The sequence below is a fragment of the Canis lupus genome, chromosome X, assembly GCF_011100685.1.
Source record: "Canis lupus familiaris isolate Mischka breed German Shepherd chromosome X, alternate assembly UU_Cfam_GSD_1.0, whole genome shotgun sequence".
NCBI classification, from domain to species: domain Eukaryota; kingdom Metazoa; phylum Chordata; class Mammalia; order Carnivora; family Canidae; genus Canis; species Canis lupus.
This window is the reverse complement of record NC_049260.1, coordinates 88,412,766-88,438,540: the sequence shown is the minus strand read 5'-3', so window position 1 is coordinate 88,438,540 and position 25,775 is coordinate 88,412,766. Positions and strand designations below refer to the sequence as shown.

The window sequence follows — 25,775 nt, the reverse complement described above, 5'->3', positions numbered from 1 at the left end:
ATCACGCCCTGAGCGGAAGGCAGACGCTTAACCGCTGAGCCACCCAGGCATCCCTATTATAGACTTTTTAACAGCTTTATTGATATGATTTCTATAACATAAAACCTAGCCTTTTAAAGTGTACTGTTCAGTGGTCTATAGTATCTTAACAGTGTACTTGTGTAACACCCTTAACTACTTAATTCCAGAATATTTACATACTCCCAAAAAAGAATATTGAATATTAATTCAGTGTTCATGTTATTCTTCCCTTCCTCCAGCCCCTGGCAGCCACTTTTGTCTCTATGGATTTGCCTATTCTGGCTATTTCATATAAATTAGTCTTATGTATCTTTTCTGACTGGCTTCTTTCAAATTAGCTTAATGTTTGCATGTTGTAGCATAAGTCGGTACTTCATTCTTTCTTATGGCTGAATAATATTCCATTGTATAGATGATGTACTGCAGTTTATTTATCCATTTGACAGCTCTTGGACATATGAAAGTAAACTAGATTTAGCAAGTTTTGTCACAAGATATAGGAAAAAAGTAAAAATGTTTTATTCATTTTATTTCAGTTAATCCTCCTCAGGATTTTGAGATAGTGGACCCTGGATATTTAGGTTATCTCTCTTTGCAATGGCAACCTCCATTATTTCCGGATAATTTTAAGGAATGCACAATAGAATATGAATTAAAATACCGAAACATTGATAGTGAAAACTGGAAGGTAAGTCAAGCATGCACTTGCAATATTGGTATGATTATTAGGACCTTTCTTGTAATTTTGATGTCAGTGTCCACTCTGATTCCTGTATCTCAATAGCCATTATTAAGAAATAACAAGCTGCCATGCCTGCTGTTATCTCCTGTGCATCCTGCTACATCTATTTTCACCCCACTCAATATTAAGACTACCATGAGAAGTACAGGAAAAAAATACATGGTCCCATGGAATATGGACCTGAAGAATATTTAGACATTGTATTGTATTTTACACTTAAATACCTGTATAAGGGTCTTATATAAGGGTCTTATATATGGACCATAAGATTTTCTTTGTAGGAATTAAGTCTTATTTATCTTTGTACTTGCCCCACAGAACACAGCATAGTTGTTTGCATATATTATAATAAATGTTCAATGAAAGTTTATTGACTTATTAACTACAAAAAGAAGCATGTTTGTTCAAAGATTTCTGTTGTATGAGGCATACTGTTACCTTCCTAATTTAGCTTAGGTAGTTTCAAGAGACAATTCAAATCCAACATTTATTGAGCAATTTTTTTGTGCCAGATATCAGGAATATAAGGATAATGACATGATCATAGTCCACTGGAAGCTTGCAATTTGTCTGACTTTCTCCAGTTACCTCCAAGATTTTACTGTATATGATTACTGAAGAGTTCAAGTGATATTTGAAATGTGATTAGATCATTTGTCATGTAATATGCATATGGTATCTGAAAATTATCTATATAAAGTTCATTACAGCTCAAGTTCCTGCCACAGAGACTCTTCTTCTCCAGAATGTTTTGGAGTTATTTTTTATTTTGTTTGTTGTTGTTGTTGTTGTCATTGTTAATAAACAATGCTTGTTTGTTTGTTTTTAAGTAGGCTCTACACCCAACATGGGCTGAACTCAACCCCAAGATCCAGTTGCATGCTCTACTAACTAAACTATCCAGGCACCCCTGGGGTTATTTTGAATAAGGTGTTAAGATTCAGATGATCTCATCAAATGATATAATACACAGAAATGAGCTCTGCCAGGAATATATCTAGGACATTGTATCAGATAATCATTAGGAGTTTCTTAGATATTGGAAACATTTCAGGGTGACTTCTTAGCCCTAATAATGTGGCTCATGATGCTGTCACTGTTTATAAGTTTGACTTTGTCTTATCTTCTTATAAAACAGACCATCATTACCAAGAATCTACATTACAAAGATGGGTTTGATCTTAACAAAGGTATTGAAGCAAAGATAAACACACTTCTGCCAGCACAATGCACAAATGGATCAGAAGTTAGAAGTTCATGGGCAGAAACTACTTATTGGACATCACCACAAGGTTAAAATAAAGCTCTCTCATGTTTAATACTGTCAGAACAATCCATACAGGACATAAGGCCCTTAACTCTTATATACCAGAATGTACATATAGGTGAAAGTGTGGCAACAGATAGAATTCTTCTTAGGAGTGGGTGACTGGCCTTTTTGAATCCTTTAAATCAGCAAACACATTTGGCAAAACCTGCATCTTTTTAGGTTAATATAGTCCCCAGTTTTGAGATCATATTAGTAAATATGTATGTGAGTGCTCAGAGCATCCTAGAATTATTAATTAGTACCTTTGCATATGCTTACACTAGTACCATTAAATGAACCCTTTAATTTTTTATTTTTACATGCCCCATTTTTCTTTTTTTAAATTTTTACATCCCCATTCCAGTGAAGTGGTTTCTAACAATTTCCTTTTGGAATATTACTGATTATATCGATTGCTAAATGAAATGGAGAGGTCAAAAGAAATGAATTAAAATTGCATAGTGATTTCCCAAATGATTCATCACCATGCCTTTCAAGCATTCACAGTTCATTCATTCTTTAGGAAATCGGGAAACTAAAATTCAAGATATGGACTGTGTATATTACAACTGGCAATATTTAGTCTGCTCTTGGAAACCTGGCATGGGTGTCCATTTTGATACCAATTACCAGTTGTTTTACTGGTAAGTATTTTTATTAAGAATTCCTTATTAAGAAAAATTTATAAAAGTTAATTTACAGTATAAGTAACTATTTTCATTAAATTAAACTTATTGTTTTTCAGGATTGTATTTATTATGAAGGTTGTTTACAAGTATTTGGGGTTTTCAATGAGAGTAATAAGGTTTAGGCTGTAGCCACTGGATGGCATTCTCTGGGTTATATAAGCAATGAAACATTGGATTAAATTTTGTATCCTTTAGATATATAGGATTATAACCTAAAAAGTTTTGGCATGTTTTATACTCTTGACTTTTAAAAAACAGGTACCTATTAACACTGGGTCCTTTTCCTGGTTTCCCTATCCTTTTTTTTTTTTTTTTTTTTTAAGATTTTATTTATTTATCGATGAGACACACAGAGAGAAAGAGAGACAGAGACACAGGTAGAGGGAGAAGCAGGCTCCATGCAGGAAGCCTGACTTGGGACTCGATCCTGGGTCTCCAAGATCAGGCGCTGGGCTGAAGGCAGCGCTAAACTGCTGAGCCACCCGGGCTCCCCTCCCTATCCTTTTTTAACCATCACTGAGACTTTTAAACTTACAGCCATTTGAATCTTCTATCTCGAGTTCTTCATTGTTTCATGGTTACATTGATCACTGCATTCTGACACTCTTTTGCAAGGTTGCACATCTGTTTTACTTCCCATCTGTACTACAAGAACTCTACTGTACTCTCACCTCATTCCACACCTGGATAACTGCCTGGCATAATCTCCCAAATGATGGTCTCTCCTTCCAGTCTCTTCCCTTCCTAGTCATTCTGCACACTGTAACCAGATTTATCTTCCTATGTTGCTGTTTTCTCTTTCTTTAAAGCTTTTATTTATTTATTCATGAGAGACACAGAGAGAGTCAAAGACATAGGCAGAGAAAGAAGCAGGCTCCCTGTGGTCACCCTGATGTGGGACTCAGTCCCAGGACCCCAGGATCATGACCTGAGCCAAAGGCAGATGTTCAACCACTGAACCACCCAGGTGTCCCACTATTTTCATATTTCAAAGACTTCCAGTGGCTATTCATTGCCTCCAGGATAAAATATAGTTTGGCATTTAAATTTCTGCCTCACTGTATCACTGCTTTTCCAACATTACCTTCTACTATCACCAGTGGCAATGTTCCACTTCATTTAGACCCATCACTACATTTTTTTCTCACCCATGTTATGATCTTTTATGCTTTTGTGTGCATTATCTGGAATGCCCTCTGGCCTTCTCACCAATGCTTACCCACCTTTCAAGGCCCATCTGGTATTCAATTTCATTAGCTCTTTACTGATCACATCAACTTCTCTTCAGTTTTTCTCTCAACTATGACTTATTATAGCTCTTAATTCCTTCTCTGGATGGCATTTAAATTTTTGTCATATATGTGTGCTTTGTCTGCTCCCTTAAATTTTTAAGAGAGTGGTGGGTGTGAACTGTTTCCTACATTTCTCTTAACTGTCTACGCTGTGCTGTGTCCATAGTAGATTATCACAAAATATTCATTAAATTAATGAAACAAATCAAAGTATTGGTACATTGATAAATATGTATCAGAATTTAAACATAAAAAAAGCAAGAGAGGACAAAGTGTTACTCTTTGTGTTTCAGGTCCAAATTATCAGGGCTATTTTTTTTTTTTTTAGAAAAATCATAAGATATAAGTGTTAAGGTATAAGCTATTAAGAATCCTGAGAAAAAGGATCCAGTGTTAACAGGTACCTGTTTTTTAAAAGGCAAGATTATAAAACATGCCAATTGGGTTCTAATTGCTACTCTGGCATCATTGAGTTTAGTGGTCTTGGGCAAGCAGTTTTCCTTTCTGGAGTCTCAGTTTCTTCATCTGGCATTGGCTGGGTCTATTTCTATGGTCTGATTTATTTGTCCAATAATTCCACAAATATTAAGCAATTATTAACTGCCAGACACTGTTCTAGATAAAAAGGCCAAAAGTATGAATAAGACAAAGTATCTGCCCTCTTATACATTGTAGTTCATATTTAACATAGCTTTATCTTCATCTTAGTAGTGAGAGATAAATATTGACATCTTAGAAACTGGAAAATAAGGATACTATGAGGCTTCCCACTGGCACAAAGTAAATCTGGATGAAGTCAAGCCTAGACCTCAAGTCTCCCAAACTCTAATCAGGTGAACTAACCAAGAGACTATAACTTTGCAAACTCTGCCCAAAATAAATAGTTGGCTACCTGAAAAGGCCAATTAAAGTTTTTTATAGAATACTTGGGTTTTCTTCTCTCTCTCTAGAACCAGTATACTGCTGGCAGCTATTGAATTTTTTAAAAATTATATTTTCACTATCATAAAAGTCTCTTTTATCACCCCCTTCATGCAATAAATAACAACTTGGGATGAAAAAACAAACGACAAATGAAATATTTGGCATACAGTGAATTCAGTAGAGTCTGGCTATTTGTATCAGCACCTGATCAGCTGCTAGATTGGCCTAATTTCAAAAGGGATTTTGGCTGCTTTTATAGATGTCACGTTTTGCATTGCAAGCTATAATTTAGGAGAATAAACCAGGCATTTTGTTTTGAAAATCAGTAGAGAAATCCACCATAATTCCCATTAACTTTATTACTGGAAAGAGGTTAACTTTTGATGATATGACAACATTTCTTGTCTAGGAGAATGGGAAATTAGATATTTACTTGCCAGACAGCTCTTTTTCTTTTTGGCCCCTCTGTTAGCTTTTCTGAGGCTTATCTCTTGATGTGTATTGTATTTTCAGAGGACTTTGATTCATTTTATTAAATATAACAATATTTTGTAAGTCTGCTTCTAGTTCTGCTTTCTTGTAATATAAGTTCTCCAGTACAATATAAAAAAGGCAGTATCACCGACCATAATCTATACAAACCCCGACTTTTCTTAATAGAAATCTTATTCTTTGATTCACAAATCCTGTGAGCAGTACATGCCCTGTCTTTGATATTTTGTAAAGACTCCTACCAGGTCGTAATCTCCTTGAAATCATGGACTATGTCTGCTTTCTTTACTGTTGTATCCCTAGCACATAACATAGGATTTGGCACAGAGTTGGTGCTCAATAAATGTTGCATGTTATTAAATTTTTTTAATCACTTGGTATCTTAAGATAATTGAAAATTAAATACAATCATACTTTAAGATATTGGTAAGCACAATTCTTACCTCTTTTTACAGGTATGAGGGCTTGGACCATTCAGCAGAGTGTACTGATTACATCAAGGTTAATGGAAAAAATATGGGATGCAGGTTTCCCTATTTGGAGTCATCAGACTATAAAGATTTCTACATCTGTGTTAATGGGTCATCAGAATCCCAGCCTATCAGACCCAGCTATTTTATTTTTCAGCTTCAAAATATAGGTGAGTTCAACAACTTCAAGATGTTTCTAGTTTAGGCCATTCACAACCACATGCAAGAGAAGAGATGGAGACAGAGATATAGAAAAATTTGTGGAAATGCAAAGCCAGAAAAATGAGGGCCAAAAGAGCATATGAAAAAACTCTTACTAAAAATAAAAGTACAGAGGGATGCCTGGGTGGCTCAGTGGTTGAGCGTCTGCGTTTGGCTCGGGGCATGATCCTGGAGTTCTGGTATCAAGTCCCAGGTCAGGCTCCCTACATGGAACCTGCTTCTCCCTCTGCCTGTGTCTCTGCCTCTCTGTCTGTGTCTCTCATGATTAATAAATAAAATCTTTTAAAAAAATAAAAAATAAAAAATAAAAGTACAGGAATAAGGAATTGAATGAAGAATAAGTCTTTTTAGGATTTTTATTTAGAATTTACAATTTATTCCACAGCCTCAAAGAGTTGGTCTGCTATAAAGTATTTTTGTCTAGCGTTAATGTTGGAGCAATTATAGAATCACTTATCCCGATATCTCAATAAGCAAATGGTTGGATATTCTGAGTCTGAGTTCCTAGTTCTAACAGTTATAATAATGACAGGTTTCAGAGTCTGCTATACCTGGATTTGAATCTTGGATTTACCACTTTCTAGCTGTATGACTTTGGGCAAGTTATGTTTAATGTCTGTTTCAATGTCCTTATCAGTAAAATGAGGATAATAGAGGATACGTCATAGGTTTCTTGTGAGACATGAGTGAGTTTATGTGACATCCCTGGTTTGGTGCCTGACACATCATAAGCTTTAAATGAGAGTTAGCTATTGATAAAATAGTAGTAGTAATGGTTGTGACAGTTGTTCCTAATGCAAGCAAGTGGAAAAATGACTGTAATGATTTGGATCTTCTAACTTTTCCCTTGGACTTAAATATTTGTGAATATGTAACTTATCAAAATTTAATTTCCAAAATAACCAAGTTTCTCAATAAACTAATCTTGGTTTTGAACCACTCTATTTATCTTAGAGGCTTCTCTTACTAGGTGTTCCTAGCTTTTTATAATAGCTACTGCTAAACTTAATAACTTCCATGTTGAAATGGCTTCTTTTTGCTTTTTAGTTAAACCTATGCCACCAGACTACCTTAGTCTTACTGTGAAGAATTCAGAGGAAATTAACCTGAAATGGAACATGCCTAAAGGACCCATTCCAGCCAAATGTTTCATTTATGAAATTGAATTCACAGAAGATGGTACTACTTGGGTGGTATGAACGTTGCATTTATTTGGGGAAATCATAAACATAACCTTTTTTAAATTTTATTTTTTAAACATAGCCTTTTTAATAAAATAAGCAAACATGAGAACCAAAATCAGTTTCTATCTATATGAGGAATAGAATGACATATATCTTAATTTCCAGAAAACCATATAATTTAGGAGACAAAAAAAAGATTCTTGCTTATAGTCTGAAAGCATAATTAATGATACCAATTTTAAAGCTACATTAGGACTTCAGAGATAATATTGTCATTTGTTTCTAATAATGTGCCAATAAATTAAAGTTGCCAAGTGCAAGTGTGAGATGGATTTGATGAAGCCTTAGGTGAGAAGAAAAGAAAAGAAAAAGGAAAACCACTTCTTGAGGAACAAACATCAGGTCAGAATTAGGCTCTGACAGGGCTACTTGCATTGCTTATAATGCAGAAGAGGGGCTGGCGGTGGGGGGTAGGTAATGATTAAAGACTCATTACCACCCAGCGACAACACTGTGATGATGCCTTTAGCCCCACATTGCTTTTGTTAATTTTATTCACTGATTTCCAACTTAGGAAGTGATGGAGACATGTAGGTGAGCCATTAGTTCTAATCAATTTCATATACAGATGAGGAAACTGGGAGCTGAATTGATTTACAAATTACCCAGTTATTCCCGGTCCACTATATTATGCTGGTTCCCAAGAAGTTACAACAAAAGAGAAGCTGTTATTTTGGATGAGAATCACTGTTCAGTTCTTTGAAAAGCAAAACTGAGCAATTTTTTTTTTCTCCATTAAGATCATTCAGCCTTGTGTATTCTCATATCTGAAGAAGTTTCATGCTAAGCCCTGAGCACTATTACACAGCTTTTGTGGCAGTAAATCAAAATAAGAATAAAGAGGAAAAAAGGCTTTATGTGTATGAACTCTATAGTTCCCATAGAAATATCATTCACATGATGGCTCTTTTTGTTAACAGTATATGTGGCATTTTCCAGTTTATGGAATCTGAGAAATTTAACACTAATCCAAATACTGGTATTATTAACACTTAAAGACATCTAGGCATTTTGCCCTGTCACACATGCCCTTTACTACAGGTGATCCATTATCCATTATAATAGAAAAAATTTATAATATAGATAAGGAAGGGAAGAAAAAACTGAAAAAAACCCCCCACCATACAGAGAGATAATCACTGTCAAGATTTTGGTATATACCTTTCTAGTCATTTGATATGTATATTTTATGCAACAAAATTCACTATGAAAGTGACAAATCAAATGGGATCTATCTAGCTACAATTAGATCAAATGATGTCATCTTATTTTTCACTTGGTTTTCAGACTACCACAGTTGAGAATGAGATACAAATCACAAGAACATCAAATGAAAGCCAAAAATTATGCTTTTTGGTAAGAAGTAAAGTGAATATTTATTGCTCAGATGATGGAATCTGGAGTGAGTGGAGTGATGAACAATGCTGGAAAGGTATGAGTTAAGAACAGTAACTAAATAGCTATTTGCTAGCAAATTTATTTTCTTTCAGTATATTTTGTAATTGTGGAAATCAAATGCTCTTGCATATAGTCTATAAATAGAAAATAAATTAGCAAGCACCTCAAAAATAGATTTATAGAAAATCTAATATTCAGTTTTAACTAGGAGTAAACGAGTTTATTTAAGAATCTCATAGAGGCCTCGTGGCGCAACGGTAGCGCGTCTGACTCCAAGAACCTTTTTTGTTTTAATAATAAATTTATTTTTTATTGGTGTTCAATTTGCCAACATACAGAATAACACCCAGTGCTCATCCCTTCAAGTGCCTCCGTCAGTGCCACCCAGTCACCCCCACCCCCACCCCCGCCCTCCTCCCCTTCCACCACTCCTAGTTCGTTTCCCAGAGTTAGGTGACTCCAAGAATCTTATAGTTGTTTCATGAACATTCTTATTTTTCTGGCTGTTGGTAAAGAGAATATGCTAGTTCTTTTTTTGGGAAGCACATTTTATTCAATATTTTTCTAGGCTCTGAATTCTCAAGAGAACAGAAATCTTAAAGCAAGGATAGGGTCATCATAAACTTGTTTTTGAATGTGTAGTACTGTGCATTTTTAAAATTAACATACCATCATTAGTAAAAACATATTCCATTCACTTCCAATTCTGATTTAAAGTGACTTATGATGGGGTGCCTGGGTGGCTCAGTTGGTTAAGCATCTGCCTTCAGCTCAGGTCATGATCCCAGGGTCCTTGGATCCAGCCTTATGTTGGGCCCACTACTCAGTGGGGAGTCTGCTTCTCCCTCTGCTGCTCCCCTTGCTCATGCTCACTCTCTCTCATATAAATAAAATCTTTAAGAAAATAAAATTTAAAAATAGTGACTTATGATAAAAAAAGATAAATTAAATAATAATATAAACTAAAAAAGCCTTGAGAGTGATGCAAAATTTTTTTTTAAAAAATCTTTATTTATGATAGTCACAGAGAGAGAGAGAGAGAGAGAGAGAGAGATTGAGAGGCAAACATAGGCAGAGGGAGAAGCAGGCTCCATGCACCAGGAGCCCGATGTGGGATTTGATCCCGGGTCTCTAGGATCGCGCCCTGGGCCAAAGGCAGGCGCCAAACCGCTGTGCCACTCAGGGATCCCGATGCAAAATATTATTATGCTTTATAGCATACTAGCTTTATCAACAGAAATTACTAATAATTGTTCAAAAGTGAAGGAAATTAACTCAGCATTGCTCTTTTAGGTATATAGATCTGTAAATACATATATGGATATAGATACATATAGATACTAGTGTCTGTCAATCATTCATCTCTTTTCCTATTGTTCCATTATAATAGAATCCCTGTTTGTTACCCTATTATATCGATATAATATATCGTTCTCTTTCATTCATCAAATATTTATAAAACACCTAATATGTGTCAGATTTTTTCAGGCATTGGAGACTCTGGAACTGACACTGAGAAAATCATGCCCTAAATTGTATCTTATCATTAGTCAGTGCATAGTTTAAAGTGGATACGGTTTTTTGCCACATGCTCAAAATAATACATCCTTTAGTGTATATTACATACAATCTTAACTGCAATATTGATGACTGAGATTTCTTTTGCCCTGAGGGATATCTCTTGGTAGACTCTTAATCATTGAGATTAGGAACAAAGAATTTCCTGAGACACATGTAGTTCTTAGCTCTTTAGGAGATTTCCTTATTGATGTTTCAAGCAATAGAAATATAGGACAATACTTTTTTATGGAAATGAAAATAGATCTTCTTTAGGATTGACTCTGCATGTAGGGAAAGCAACTTGAACCTCCAGAAAGAAGCCTGCTTTCCCACTGTTAATTTTGTATGCCAGAAAGCTTACAGTATTAGTCATTTCTCTGGATTATATCCTTGCATATCTTAGCTGAACATATGAATTTGTTAATTTTTTATTTTTTTATTTTTTATTTATTTATTTTTTTTTGAATTTGTTAATTTTTTAGTAGAAAATAAGATCCTGGGCAGCCCCCGTGGTTCAGCGGTTTAGTGCTGCCTGCAGGCCGGGGTGTGATCCTGGAGTCCCGGGATCGAGTCCCACATTGGGCTCCCTGCATGGAGCCTGCTTCTCCCTCTGCCTGTGTCTCTGCCTCTCTCTCTCTCTGTCATGAATAAATAAATAAAATCTTAAAAAAAAAAAAAGAAAAGAAAAAATCCTAAGGGAACAGGACAAAGAAAAAGGTGGATTTGAGGGTAGGTTTGAGTGTAGGTAATGGACCTCGGATTCAAGATGCTCTGTAGTCCTTCAAAATGAATGGAAGATACTGGTTTTGGAAGGACAAGGCTTGTCTACTTTTTAAATTTGTCTAATGATTGCTCATTTCTTGCAATGCAAAAGAACCATTAATGCTTTATGCTGAAAGAAAAGAAAAACAACCTCATCTCATTTAGTCTCTAAAATGTTAGACAACTTTAAAAACATGACTTTTACGGGAACCTGGGTGGCTCAGTTGGTTAAGTGTCTGCCTTCTGCTCATGTCATGATCCTGGGGTCCTGGGATGAAGCCCTGTATCAAGCTCCTTGTTTAGCAGGGAGCCTGCTACCCCCACTGCTAGTGGACCTCTTGCTCCCTCTCTCTGTGTCAAATAAATAAATAAAATCTTAAAAAAAAAAAAAAAAAGACCTTTAGGGCAGCCTGGGTGGCTCAGCGGTTTAGTGCCCCCTTCAGTCCAGGGCCTGATCTTGGAGACCCGGGATCGAGTCCCACATCAGGCTCCCTGTATGGAGCCTGCTTCTCCCTCTGCCTGTGTCTCTGCCTCTCTCTCTCTCTCTCTCTCTCTGTCTCTCATAAATAAATAAATACAATCTTAAAAAAAAAATGACCTTTAAAGACCAACTCCATTGGGACACCTGGGTGGCTTAGTGGTTGAGCATCTGCCTTCGGCTCATGGGCTGATCCCAGGGTTTTGGGATGGAGTCCCACATCAAGCTCCTTGCAGAGAGCCTGCTTCTGCTTTTCCCTCTGCCTGTGTCTCAGCCTCTCTGTGTATCTCTCATGAATAAACAAAATCTTTAAAAAATAAATAAATAAAGACTAGCTCCATTATTCACACAGGGACTTTTTAAAAAAAATTTTTCCTTAAGTAATTTTTTTTCAAATGATTTTTAAAATTTTTTTAATACATTTATTTCTTATTGGTGTTCAATTTACCAACATACAGAATAACACCCAGTGCTAATCCCATCAAGTGCCCCCCTCAGTGCCCGTCACCCACTCATCCCCACCCCCCACCCTCCTCCCCTTCCACCACCCCTAGTTTGTTTCCCAGAGTTAGGAGTCTTTATGTTCTGTCTCCCTTTCTGATATTTCCCACACATTTCTTCTCTTCCCTTATATTCCCTTTCACTATTATTTATATTCCCCAAATGAATGAGAACATATAATGTTTGTCCTTCTCCGATTGACTTACTTCACTCAGCATAATACCCTCCAGTTCCATCCACGTCAAAGCAAATGGTGGGTATTTGTCGTTTCTAATGGCTGAGTAATATTCCATTGTATACCTAAACCACATCTTCTTTTTTTTTTTTTTATAAATTTTTATTTATTTATGATAGTCACACACACAGAGAGAGAGAGAGAGGCAGAGACACAGGCAGAGGGAGAAGCAGGCTCCATGCACCAGGAGCCCGATGTGGGATTCGATCCCGGGTCTCCAGGATTACGCCCTGGGCCAAAGGCAGGCGCCAAACCGCTGCGCCACCCAGGGATCCCCACATCTTCTTTATCCATTTATCTTTCGATGGACACCGAGGCTCCATCAATAGCCACAGTTTGGCTATTGTGGACATTGCTGCTAGAAACATCGGGGTGCAGGTGTCCCTGCGTTTCATTGCATCTGTATCTTTGGGGTAAATCCCCAACAGTGCAATTGCTGGGTCGTAGGGCAGGTCTATTTTTAACTCTTTGAGGAACCTCCACACAGTTTTCCAGAGTGGCTGCACCAGTTCACATTCCCACCAACAGTGCAAGAGGGTTCCCTTTGCTCCGCATCCTCTCCAACATTTGTGGTTTCCTGCCTTGTTAATTTTCCCCATTCTCACTGGTGTGACGTGGTATCTCATTGTGGTTTTGATTTGTATTTCCCTGATGGCAAGTGATGCAGAGCATTTTCTCATGGGCATGTTGGCCATGTCTATGTCTTCCTCTGTGAGATTTTTCTTCAAGTCTTTTGCCCGTTTCATGATTGGATCGTTTGTTTATTTGGTGTTGAGTTTAAGAAGTTCTTTATAGATCTTGGAAACTAGCCCTTTATCTGATAGGTCATTTGCAAATATCTTCTCCCATTCTGTGGGTTGTCTTTTAGTTTTGTTGACTGTATCCTTTGCTGTGCAAAAGCTTCTTATCTTGATGAAGTCCCAATAGTTCATTTTTGCTTTTGTTTCTTTTGCCTTCGTGGATGTATCTTGCAAGAAGTTACTGTGTCTGAGTTCAAAAAGGGTGTTGCCTGTGTTCTCCTCTAGGATTTTGATGGAATCTTGTCTCACATTTAGATCTTTCATCCATTTTGAGTTTATCTTTGTCACACAGGGACTTTTATAAAGACCAGTGTAGGGGAGGAAATATTTTTCTTCTACCCTTCTAGGTTCTTTGGCTGGTCTAATAATTAACTTGACACAAGACAGACCAACAGAAGCAAAACTAATTTTGTGTACAGCAACCTGTAAGAATATGAGACTCAAGGGTAAGTAGAGCAGTCACTGCTTACTATATGCCATCATGAACTAAGGAATGGGATAGGGGCCTGGAGTTTCAAAGGGGAATAGAACTCACAGGACAATAAGAAGAGCAGCTGTTTGGTAATTAGATATTTGCCCTACCATGAAGATGGTTCATTGAGATGAATGTTTCTTTGGTAATAGACCAAAGTGACTCTCTGACTCAGGCCCACTATCTAAATTCTTTAGGTAGTTAAGAGAGAGGTAAATTTTTTTTCTAAAGACTGCTGGGTCTTGAATGTCTTCAGCTCAAAATAATCCACATGCCAAAGTGGCACATTTTGGTTCATGTATTCTGCTCCTTTTCAGTCTTGCCTTTGAAACTTTCCTAAGAAGTTTCTCAGCCCAGAGACAGTTTAATTAAGCAGTTGTGTCTCACTTTAAGAGTTGGTGATGTGGGCAGGCTCCAGAAGTTAGGTCTATAATGCAAGCAATCAGGTATTTAAGAAGAGGCACTTCTGTGGAAACAAACAAAAATGGTTAGTAATAGGGGCAGATTATGATTTCAGTTTCTGACTTCTTTGTTTTTTAAGATTTTATTTATTTATTTGAGAGAACAGGGGGGAGGGAGAGGCAGAGGGAGCCCCAGACTCCCCACTGAGCAGGGAGCCTGTTGGGATGTGGGGCTTGATCCCAGGACCCTGACTTCTGAAGGCAACCAACCAGTCAAGAAGTTTTCTAGATGTACTGTTTAACTCATCTTTAGATGGACCAAGAGCAGGAAGTGGCAGTCTGATAGATTTTCCTAGTTTGCAGTTTGAATGTCTCTAGTGATCTTTCTCAGTAGCCCACACTGTTATAGGCACAAAGATTGTCTATAAATGAGCTGTTGTGGTGATTTCTTTGAAGTTTATATGAAGTTGTTTAGCTTTAGCTTGCATGGCTTCCAGAAAGGGGATTTTTTACTTCTCATTGATTCCATGTCAGAAGAGTGGAAGAACTTTGGAAATCTTAGTTTGGAGGGTTGTAGCCATATATATAAGGAAACTAGAAGAGTTCAGTATATAGCCCATTTTATACATAGAAAAGAAAACCTCAGAGGTAATTAACAGTACAATAATTTGATATCCACAAAGGTGTATTACTAAAACAGTTTCCTTTCCATAGTCAACTCCAGTTTATAAAGAGAACCATAGTAAGACAAATGTGTTTGCAAAATCTAGTTTCAATAAACTTGACCTGATTATTTACATAAGTGCAACAAGAATAGTGATTGATGATGATATAGGCTCCTAAATCTGCTTTGCTGGAACTTTTCATAGGGAATCTCAGATTGGATTTTTAAAAGCCTTTGAAGGCTAAGAAGCCAAGCTGAATTCTTGTCATTAGACTTGGCTTACACTACCTATAGATTTGGGTGAATTTCTCTCTTCTTGAGGTTCCTCAGATTTTCTCACGTTCCCGATCCTGCCAGGAAGTGACCTGACAAGAAGGCACCAGGCTGATTTTTTCCAAGGGCTTAATTATTGCCCCCATAAAGCCCACCTTAATTCCTGAAGACTGGTGATATCTGGTTGAGTCTATGTAGATGTCTCTCAAATATGACATTCCAGTCAAAGCCCTAGTAATATAACCAATTTTTCAGTTGTGTCCTGTTAACAAGGAGAACAGCTTCTTATTAAACAAATATTGCCATGAAATAAGAATACTCACTCCAAATTCTGGAGGGATCAGGTAGGGAGGAAAGTTGTTCCATCTTCACAAAGATGCACTTTACCAAGTTGCTCTAAGATGTAGGTACTTAAGAGAAAAAAGTTTCCTTAAATCTGGAAAAAGAAACCATTAAAAAAAAAAAAAGCAAAGTTTCAAACAAAATATTTTAGAAATTATAATTACCCTCATCAGTTTCACTGAATGCCATGTGATTAATTCTCATTCTGCTTTAATCCAGGGTTTTCAGTAGTTCTGGAAATTCTTACTCTGTTCAATTTTATGATCTTAAAGTCAAAAGTGCTTTCCTTAAATCTTTTTGAAGATATAGTACTTTTCAAATACTTTTGAACACTTTTTCAAAAGTGTATGGGTAAAACAATAACTGTAAATAAAAAAAGTTTTAAAAAATACTTATTATTAAAGATCTGATGAAAATTCATTTCAATGGAAGTGACAAGGAAATTTGGTTTTAAGACATTTTAAGACAGTAACTGGAATTATGTCTAACAATCATTATACCAAACATGCCACATTTCTAGGAATTTCACATAATTTTGAAACACTTATATTACTAATATATCCACACAAATATAATCTAAGAAGCTTTAGCATCACTTATTTGACAATGCTTCCCATGTAATTTAACATAGCAAACTAGCCTAATTAGTTTGGTATCTCGCTTTTTGTAAGGAGAGAGAACATAACTTTTGAGATGTTCCAGGGACTCTCTAGAAAATACCCAAGTTCTAAGTCAAAAGGACTTCATTTGGAATTTGATTATAGGAAATTTGTCAAAAATATAAAAAAGTTTGGACATGACTAAAAAAGGATCACATGTCACTATGAAACAATATTTATTTATTTGACCAAAGTGACAAAAGATTTCAAAGGCAAGTACAGAAGGTTACATGGTTATTAGTAAAACTTTGCTCTTTCAGTATTGAGGAGATTCAGTTTTCTTAACTGTCAAAGACCAGACATGAAGCTCAGGAAATTACTTTGATAAAACAGAAAATCTTTACTTTCTAGGCAGACTACTTAAAAGTTAAGGAAAAACCTTTGACAATCTCTTATCAATAGAAGACCAATAGTCCAAGAAAATTTTGTCCTTTTAACAGATAAAAGAAAATTAAGTTCCAGTTTTATGTAAGTACATTACTGATTTTAAAGCTTCATTTTATAACTCTTATAATAAATTAATTCTATTTTAGCTAACTTGAGCACAAAATGTAGGATTCTTTTTCTCTTTCTTTCTTCCAAATTTTCTTCTTTATTTTATTTTCTTCTTTATTTTCTTCTTTCTTCTTCTGAAACAACCAGTTTCACTTTAGGATAAAACTACTTTCTTTTTCCTAAACAAAAAATACATCTCCATTCCTCATAACCTCTCTTACCAAAAATATATATTGTACTTTCCTTATATACAGAGATATTTTCCTTATTATTTCTAGCAGCTCTATTTTTTATTTAAAGATTTTATTTATTTATGCGATAACACAGAGAGAAAGGCAAAGACATAGACAGAGGGAGAAGCAGGCACCCTGCAGGGAGCCTGATGCGGGACTCGATCCCAGGACCCCAGGATCATGACTTGAGCCAAAGGCAAATGCTCAACCACTGATCCATGCAGGTGCCCCTCTAGAAGCTTTAATTACATTAATTAATTAGAATAATTAACCTTTAGAAATCTTAATTTATAGTGAAACTAAGAAGTAAGCAATTGTAAACTGTTATGCCAGTATTCTTTAGATTGGAAACTTTATGAATACATTTCATAATTTCTAGAAACATGTTTCTTCCCAATATAGTCTTTCAGTATGACACAAGACATGTTTATCAACAGACTCAAGTATCTTAGTTTCTTTGTAATAGTATGTTTTTTTAATTAATTTTTAAAAGATTTTTATTTATTTATTCATGAGAGACACAGAGAGAGAGGCAGAGACACAGGCAGAAGGAGAAGCAGGCTCCATGCAGGGAGTCTGATGTGGGACTCGATCCCGGGATTCCAGGATCATGCCCTGGGTGGAAGGTGGGCGCTAAACCGCTGAGCCACCCAGGGATCCCCCTGTAATAGTGTTTTGTTTTTTTTTTAAGATTTTATTTATTTATTCATGAGACACACACAGAGAGAGGCAGAGACACAGGCAGAGGGAGAAGCAGGCTTCATGCAGGAAGCCCGATATGGGACTTGATCCTGGGTCTCCAGGATCACACCCTGGGCTGAAGGCGGTGCTAAACCACTGAGCCACCTGGGCTGCCATGTAATAGTGTTTTAAATAAAAATTCAACTGTGTAAATTTGAAGATCTAATTGGCTTTATGTAAGATTTATAAATTGAGCAGCATCCCACTTAGCAAATAGGAAGGAGCTCTGAGGGGCTGTATGAAATGGAAGACTTTTATAGGCAGAATGGGGAAAATCATGGATTATTTTAGGCAAGGTCACCTTCCTTTATGGAATGAAAGGGGTCAAGGGTTTACCAATCACTTACCTTACTAGTGCTGATCAGGTAGTGCCAGACTGAATGGATAAAGGTCATGTCCCTGACAGAATGCTAAAATTGCAATTAAGTTATAGATTAAGTCTTAGTTTGCTGGTGCAGGGCTTAGCACAAGTGACTCTACTTTGAGCCTATTGTCTTTTTTTTTTTTAACAAAAGGAAGAAAGAAGTAGATAAGCCTATGTTCAGTAATTAATGTTTTAGCATTTTATCTTATTTAAAAATGATCTTTATGACTATATTATGGTCATTTAACTTAGCAAAACTTTAAGGTTTTAGATTACCAAAAAGATTTAGGGAAACTAAAAATTTCACCTAAAACCTCTTATTTCATAAATATCTAATTCACTTGTTCTCAATCATTATGTTTAGATTACTCACAAAAACTTATTTTTTGATTACTCACAAAAACTTGATGAGACATTAAACAAAGTCAGACATCATCCCAAGCTATTTTTTCTTGCTGAAAAATTTTGTAAGAGATAACATAAACTCTTTTGAGGTTTAATAAGCCTTGGTAGAATAAAAGTATTATGTTTAATCCTTGTAACTCTAAAGACATGCCTGTTTTAATTAAACCAACAAATTTAATACCAAGTATTTTCCCAGTTCATGTAAACCTGAAATTCATTTGGGTTAGTTTCTATTATATTTCTGAGACTTCAGTTTATATAAATGTTTAATTTTCTTTATGTCAATTAAATAGAATTCTTTTACAAAGTAATTTTGGCAGCACTATTCAAAGGCAGACAAATACCATACAATACATATATATAAACACATATAAACAGAGGCACCTGGGTGGCTCAGTCAGTTAAGCATCTGACCTGTGCAGGTCATGAGCTCAGGGGCCTGGGATCAAACCCTGGTAGAGCTCCACATTCAGCAGGAAGTCTGCTTCTCCTTCTCCTTCTACCCCTCCCCCCACTTGTGAGTGCAGGCTCTCTCCCCTTAAAATAAATAAATCTTCAAAAAAATAAACACACATAAGCATACAGACAGACATAAACAGAGAACTTCTAGCTTCTATTTAAAAAATCACTGCCATTGAGTCAAGTACAATAATACAAATTAATATTTGTGAGAAGCATTCATCTAAGTTTCAAATGACCTTACCCTTTTTGTGTTCTTCTGATAAGAATTACTTCTCCCTGAATTTTGTGCTTTAAAGAGATGACCTAGATAAAAGTTAACAATTACATCTCAAAGGCACAGGGAAAGAATGCATGTCCCTCTAACAGGACTTTGGTTTCCTAAAGCCAGAATTTTTACAATACTTTCAAGCCTTTAGAAATGGAGGAAATTTGGAGAGTGATAAGAAGGAATAAGTGAACTTTAAACTACCTCTACAGCTGCATTTCTAGTTTTGTAAAGATTTGTAAGGAAAAGACAGTTATTCTCAACTTATCAAAGAATTGGATTGTAGCCTAAGTGACATCATAGGTTGGTCCACCCATTCAAGTACCTTATCTTCAGTCTTTTTTATATCAGAGATCTTTGGAATGTTTAGTAAATCCTTTTACAAAGGCTTCAGAAGGTTTTTCTTTCTGGGTGCATTATTTCATTTTAGCTTAGGGAAAGAGGCCTAAAAAAAATTTCTTTCAGGCTCTGTATATCAGCTTTCAATTTCTGACCAACTTCTGATCTACTAAAAAATTCTTTAGAATATCTTGTCAGTTTTCATCTAGGACAAACAGTATTTCTGGCAGTACTTAACAACCCCCACTTGAGTATAAGAGGGGCCCCAAAGAGGATGCAAAGGTTACTACCTTCCCAAGATCCAGAGTCACTCCCAAAGATAGCCAAAAGAAAGAATCAACCACCTGCATGTCCCAAGCAGGCAGGAGTCCAAGCTTGGTTCTTGGAAACAAAACAAGACAAGCAAGAAGGCATATAGCCATCTCCGGGAGAAAAAGGATCAATAACCAATGGGTCTGGATTTGGAAAGGAAGAGACAATGTGAAATTTCATTTTCCTCTCTTGATTGAGCACTATGGACAGATTTGTGAGAGCTAACTCTGGTAAAGAATTCTCACCCTTTGCTGGCTTCTGCCAGTTTTCCCAGGATGCCCTTTGCAGGCTCCAGTATTTGGCAAGGTTTTTAATTAATTTTAGTTTTCATTTCCCTTGGCTGTTTAAGGGAATAACGTAGTAGCAGTTTACCAGAAAATCCCTCAGAGTCTCATGAACTTTGGGAGGGGCCCATACGGGAACTCTCCTTTAAGGACAGATGTGAGGGCATTTGAGTTGATGTTGAAGAATTTGCAGAAGGCGTTTGTAAAGTCTGTATAAAGCTTTCAAGCAAAGGCCTTTCTGAGTGTACTATTTAAACTTGGAACAATTCACCTTTGTTGTGGGGTTGGAGGGAAGCATCTCCTGTTGCTTCTATCAGCCCCTGAACATTGGCCTTCAGCTGATCATTTGTAGGAAGGCCTAGGAGAAATTCTGATCTGTTTCTTCTGGAGGGGGGCAGTTTTCTCAGGGAGCCATAGGATTTACCGCTTATTTTTAATTTTTTAAAAAGATTTATTTATTTGAGAAAGAGAGAGAGCAAGTGCATAAGTGGAGGAAGAGGCAGAAGGAGGAGAGGCAGACTCCCCACTGAGCAGAGAGCCTGATTTGGGGCAGGATCCCAGGACCCTGAGATCACGACCTGAGCTGAAGGCAGATACCCAACTGACTAAGCCACCTAGGCGCCCCATGATTTGTCTTTTACTGCAATATACCTACGGGTAGGAAGAATACCCCTTAGCATCTAATAAGGTCCTTGTGAGTGACAGGTTGAATGACCACTGATCTTTCCAACTCCTCTCTAAATTGGTATGATCTTCTGAAAGTGGCGATAAAGGGGCTTTATAATTTAAAAGATTTGCTGCTGTCCATGAGACATGAATTCTTTGTAATGAGGGTCCAGAATATACCTGGAAAGGAAATTGTATGGAAAGACCTGAAGCTGGTAGAGCCTGATTAAAAATCCCTGGAAAGTAGGGGGAATTATAAGGAATAGCAAAGGGACCCCCACCACCCTTCTTGGGTGCTTCTGCTAAAATCCCTTCCTATCTTTCAGCATTTACACAAGTAACCCATATACCCTGGTCCTGGAGATCAGGCAAGAGTGTTCTCTGTATATGTTATAAGAAAAGAGAAGCTGAACTAGGCAAATGGAGCCAGATTTTGAAAAGGGGAATTTACACTAGATGTAGACTTTTAATTTTTTTTCTAATTTTTGTTCCTTAATCTTGTTAAGGGAATCCCTAAGGCTAGCCATTATATTTTTTTATGTCCCATTTTTAATTGAGTTTTTCCACAGGTGTCAATAGGATGAGTGCTCTCTAAAAATATTTCAATCTAGAAGTCCAATTCAAAATATCCATTGTCTGGCCATTGATAAGTAGGATCTATTAATCTCAAAAGTGACTCAAACCAGTAAGGTACCCCAAAGGAGAGTGCAAAAGATGCAGCCCTCACAAGATCCAGCCTAAGAAAACAGAGACCTTTATTATCACAATGAGACCATGAAGGTTGAAATGACAAAAGGGCCCTCATGGGCTGAGACCCCTTATGACAAAATTCCCCTGACAGCTGCCAGAGTCAAACAAAGAAACCTCACTCTAGACCTAGTTTAGCCTAAGTTCTGGTTTTTAAGGTGGACCTAGGCCTAATTCCAGTCAGCTCAGATCCACAGCCTGTCACAGCTGTCTACCAAATGCATACTGGTACATACACTCTTTGGTTGGCAGAATATCCTCACTGGCCATAAAGCCAAGCTCTCAAGTTCTAGAAAGGGACAAAGGGAAACAGAGGAAAAGGATCAATAGAAACCAAAAGTACTAATATCAAATCTTTACCAGATGTACTATACCTAAGGACCTTGTTCCATAAATATTTTCTCCTGCTAATCTAAATTTAGAAAAAGAGGGGGCACCTGAGTGGCTCAGTGGTTGAGCATCTGCCTTTGGCTCAGGTCATGATTCCAGGATCCTGGGATCGAGTCCCATATCAGTTGTTCTCTGCAGGGAGCCTGCTTCTCCCTCTGCTTATGTCTCTGCCTCTCTCTCTGTGTCTCTCATGAATAAATAAATAAAATCTTAAAAAAAAATAAATTTAGAAAAAGAAAAGGACTCTCACCACTCTTGCTTTCATGAGACTGTAGGCAGAGATCCAGGAGACTGACATAAGAATTCTTACTGGTCAGTTAAAGTTTATCCTGCTGAATACACCACTGTTGTGGAGGAAAAATGTTCCTTTTACTCTTCTAGATTCTTTGGCTGCTCTACTAATTAAAATAACATAAGACAGATTAACAATTAAACAAAATTAATTTCATAGGTACAGGGGCCCCATGGAAATATGAGACCTAAGGGCAAGTAGGGCAGTTGAGGCTTATATTCCATCATGAGCTAAGGAGTAGGATTGGGGCCTGGGACTTCAAAGGGGGAGAAAGATTAATTCACAGAACAATAAGAAGAGATGTTTGGTACAGTAGTCCCCCCTCTTATCTACAGGGGATAAGTTCTAAAACTCCCAGTGGTTGCCTAAAACCCTATGTAAATTGTTTTTTCCTATATCGTCTATGGTAAAGTTTAATTTATAAGTAGGCACAGTAAGAAATTAATAGCAATAACTAACAAATAGAACAGTTATAACAACTGTTATAAAAGCTATGTGAATGTGGTCTTTTGAAATACCTTATACTCACTCTTCTTTTTGTGATGATGTGAGATGATAAAATGCCTAAGTGATGAGATAAAGTGAGGTGAATGATGTAGGCATTATGACATAGCATTAGGCTACTATTGATCTTCTGATGGTACATCAGAAGGAGAATCATCTGCTTCTGGACTATAGTTGACCACGCATAACTGAAACCATGGATGAGAATGTGTGTATGTCGGGGATGGGGGAGCTACTATTGTAATTAGATGTTTGCCCTGCCGTACAGATAGGTCATTAAAAGTTGTCTCTGGTAATAGTTCTCTCAGACCAGGTTCCCAAATCTAAATTCTTTTATGTAATTAAGGGAGAGGTAAACATTTTTCTTGAGTTTGCTGGGTTTCGATTCCCTCAGCTCAAAATAATCCCCACACCAAAGTGTCAAATTTTCTGATCATGTATTCTGCTACCTGTCACCAGCTCTTGCTCACTATATAGCTTTATGTGATACAATATAAACCTTTGACTTAGTAAGAGTTAAGAGATACACAAGACCTATTTCTTTAATCACTTAACTAATATTTCATCATTTTGTTATGAAATTTCACAAGGTCAAATTTGAAATAAAATCATATCAGAAAATAAGAATTGAGCTTTGGGGAGTTGTTTTTCTAAGTGAAATGAAGAGAGATGTTACAGTTTAGTAAGGTAATTGTTTTATATACAAAGTACACAAATGAAAGGAATGCTATAGGCAAACAACTATGGTATCTATGCACTAGCAAATATGGCAGAAGTTACCAAGTTTTAGGTCAGCTCTTTACCAGTTACTGGTTTATTTATAAACAAATTCAGTTTCAAAAATAATTGTAAATATCTAACCCTTCCCCCTTTTTTGTGATTTTTAATCCTAGGTGACATATGGAAGGAAACCTTAGTATTTTTCTTGATACCATTTGCTTTTGTCTCAATATTTGTTTTGGTAATAACTTGCCTGCTTTTGTATAAGCAAAGGGCTTTACTGAAAACGGTAAGTTGTATAACAGTGTTTAGTTTGAGATAGTAGCTAACAAAAAATGTTCTGCATTTAGAACTGATGGACCTATGTTTTATAATTTTTTCTGTAAACTGTAGGTGTACAATTGATGTTGAATGGATTTTGATGTCTTCAGAAAATACAGTAGTTAAAAAAATTAACCCTATAAAGCTAAATTTGGAGGTGGATTTACGTTTTCTGAAATATAGGAACAACAAATGCTTTAGAATATGAAACACTATTTACTTCTAGATTAGGGAACAATATAAGGAAAGAGTTACAAGAGGAAAGCAGGATTGGGAGGAAGAAAAGAGTGGCTTAGACTGGATGTAGACTGAAATATATTACTAGTGTATCACAGGAAAAATCGCAAAAATTGAAAAAGATAGTGCCTGCCCTCTAAGAGCTCATACTCTAGTTGGGGGAGATAGAATCCATAAAAAATATAACCTGCACTGTGAGCTGTTTTTAGAGGATTCCTATTTGAGTTGTACAGATATTATAGAATAACGGAAGATGAAAGTCACTACGGATTGGTGGGCTTTAAGGAGAAATTGTGACTTGGTGAAAAATATCTTAATACCAGCTCTTTTAAAGATAGAGAAATTTGAATATGTATGAAATATTTCACTTTATTTCTCTGCTGAGTGCTTTTTTATTTTTTATTTTTGAATGCTTTTAAAAAATCTATTTCTCTGAGGTACTAATCTGAGTCGAAATAGTTTGTGTTATTAATGACTATTTCTTAATAATGGAGCTCTTTTTTAATTTCAGATCTTTCATACAAAAAAAGAAGTCTTTTCTCATCAAGACACATTCTGTTGACTCAGTAACTTTCAGTCTTATGGCCAGATGTTAAATATGAGTCTTATTAAACTGAAGCTTTTCCTCAAATATTGAATAAATCTTATTTTAAAAGCATTGTTGTATTTAAATAGGCTTTAGAATACTCAGACCCTCAACTAGTAGTACATTTTCTGGATCCTATTAATAGGATTTTTTCCTCATAAACACATGGTCAGAGTGCTACACATAGAGACGTCAAGGGTTGGGTTTGGTTCTATTCACTGATGTATTAATAGAACAATGTGATTTTATAACTTGCACTAAGCCAGAAATATTGTTGACTCTTAGAAGATGAGATTCTAATTTTTTTTTTAAACTGTACTTGGGATGAATGTATTCACCATAAGTAAAGTTGTTTGGCTTTATTTTTATTTTTATTAAAGATTTTATTTATTTATTCATGAGAGACACAGAGAGAGAGAGAGAGAGAGAGAGAGAGAGGCAGAGACACAGGCAGAGAGGGAAGCAGGCCCCATGCAGGGAACCCAATGTGGGACTGGATCCCAGGTCTCCAGAATCACGCCTGGGGCTAAAGGTGGCGCTAAACCACTGAGCCACCTGGGCTGCCCAGTTGTTTGGCTTTAAAAGTAACCTGAAGAGAGGATTAATAAGAAGCAAGAAGTTTTCGACACATTCATAGTCTAAACGTGCTTTACGGGATCCCTGGGTGGCGCAGTGGTTTAGCGCCCGCCTTTGGCCCAGGGCGCGATCCTGGAGACCCAGTATCGAATCCCACGTCAGGCTCCCTATATGGAGCCTGCTTCTCCCTCTGCCTATGTCTCTGCCTCTCTGTGTGTGTGTGTGTGACTATCATGAAAAAATAAATAAAATTAAAAAAAATAAAAATAAACGTGCTTTACATTTCATGAAAAAGATGGAAGAAATACAATGCGTAGGAGGCTGAAAATAATGAAATGAGTAAAGAAATCATATTTGAAAAATTCAGATGTCACAAATAAGCAGTAAAAGCTTGGGAGTTTTTACTCCTATACTAGTTGGCAGGCAGCATCTCCTACTTTCTGATGATGTGATTTTTTTTGTTTTTGTTTTTCTTAAGTTCAGGGACCAAAAGGCAGAAGCCTTTGAAATTACTAAGAAGCCTTTTAAAAGTACATCCACCTTTCAGACTAATTGACTATTGACTCCTGGGAGAGAATGTGACATCCTAAGTATAGAGAGTTGCTTTAAAACTTCGGGAATAGGGGCAGCCCGGGGCTCAGCGGTTTAGTGCTGCCTTCAGCCCGGGATGTGATCCTGCGTCAGGCTCCCTGCATGGAGCCTGCTTCTCCCTCTGCCTGTGTCTCTGCCTCTCTCTCTCTCTCTGTGTGTCTTTCATGAATAAATAAATAAAATCTTAAAAAAAAAATAAAATAACACTTCGGGAATAATGACTTCTAGATTACAATCAAGAGCCTGGTTTTAGTTTAAACCAATTTCTGGGGCAGCCCAGGTGGCTCAGCGGTTT

The 25,775-nt window shown here is 36.6% G+C and overlaps 1 protein-coding gene across 1 annotated transcript in view; it reads left to right on the top strand.

Moving 5' to 3' along the window:
- The window catches only part of IL13RA2 (interleukin 13 receptor subunit alpha 2), a 29,366-nt gene extending 4,984 nt beyond the window's left edge, over positions 1-24,382 (top strand). The window contains exons 3-10 of the mRNA NM_001003075.2: positions 558-709; positions 1,902-2,055; positions 2,596-2,716; positions 5,925-6,109; positions 7,209-7,354; positions 8,693-8,837; positions 23,343-23,458; positions 24,239-24,382. Coding sequence (NP_001003075.1) covers positions 558-709; positions 1,902-2,055; positions 2,596-2,716; positions 5,925-6,109; positions 7,209-7,354; positions 8,693-8,837; positions 23,343-23,458; positions 24,239-24,289 — 1,070 coding nt within the window. The 3' untranslated portion in view covers positions 24,290-24,382. The remainder of the gene's footprint in view (positions 1-557; positions 710-1,901; positions 2,056-2,595; positions 2,717-5,924; positions 6,110-7,208; positions 7,355-8,692; positions 8,838-23,342; positions 23,459-24,238) is intronic.
- Positions 24,383-25,775: the final 1,393 nt, after the last annotated feature.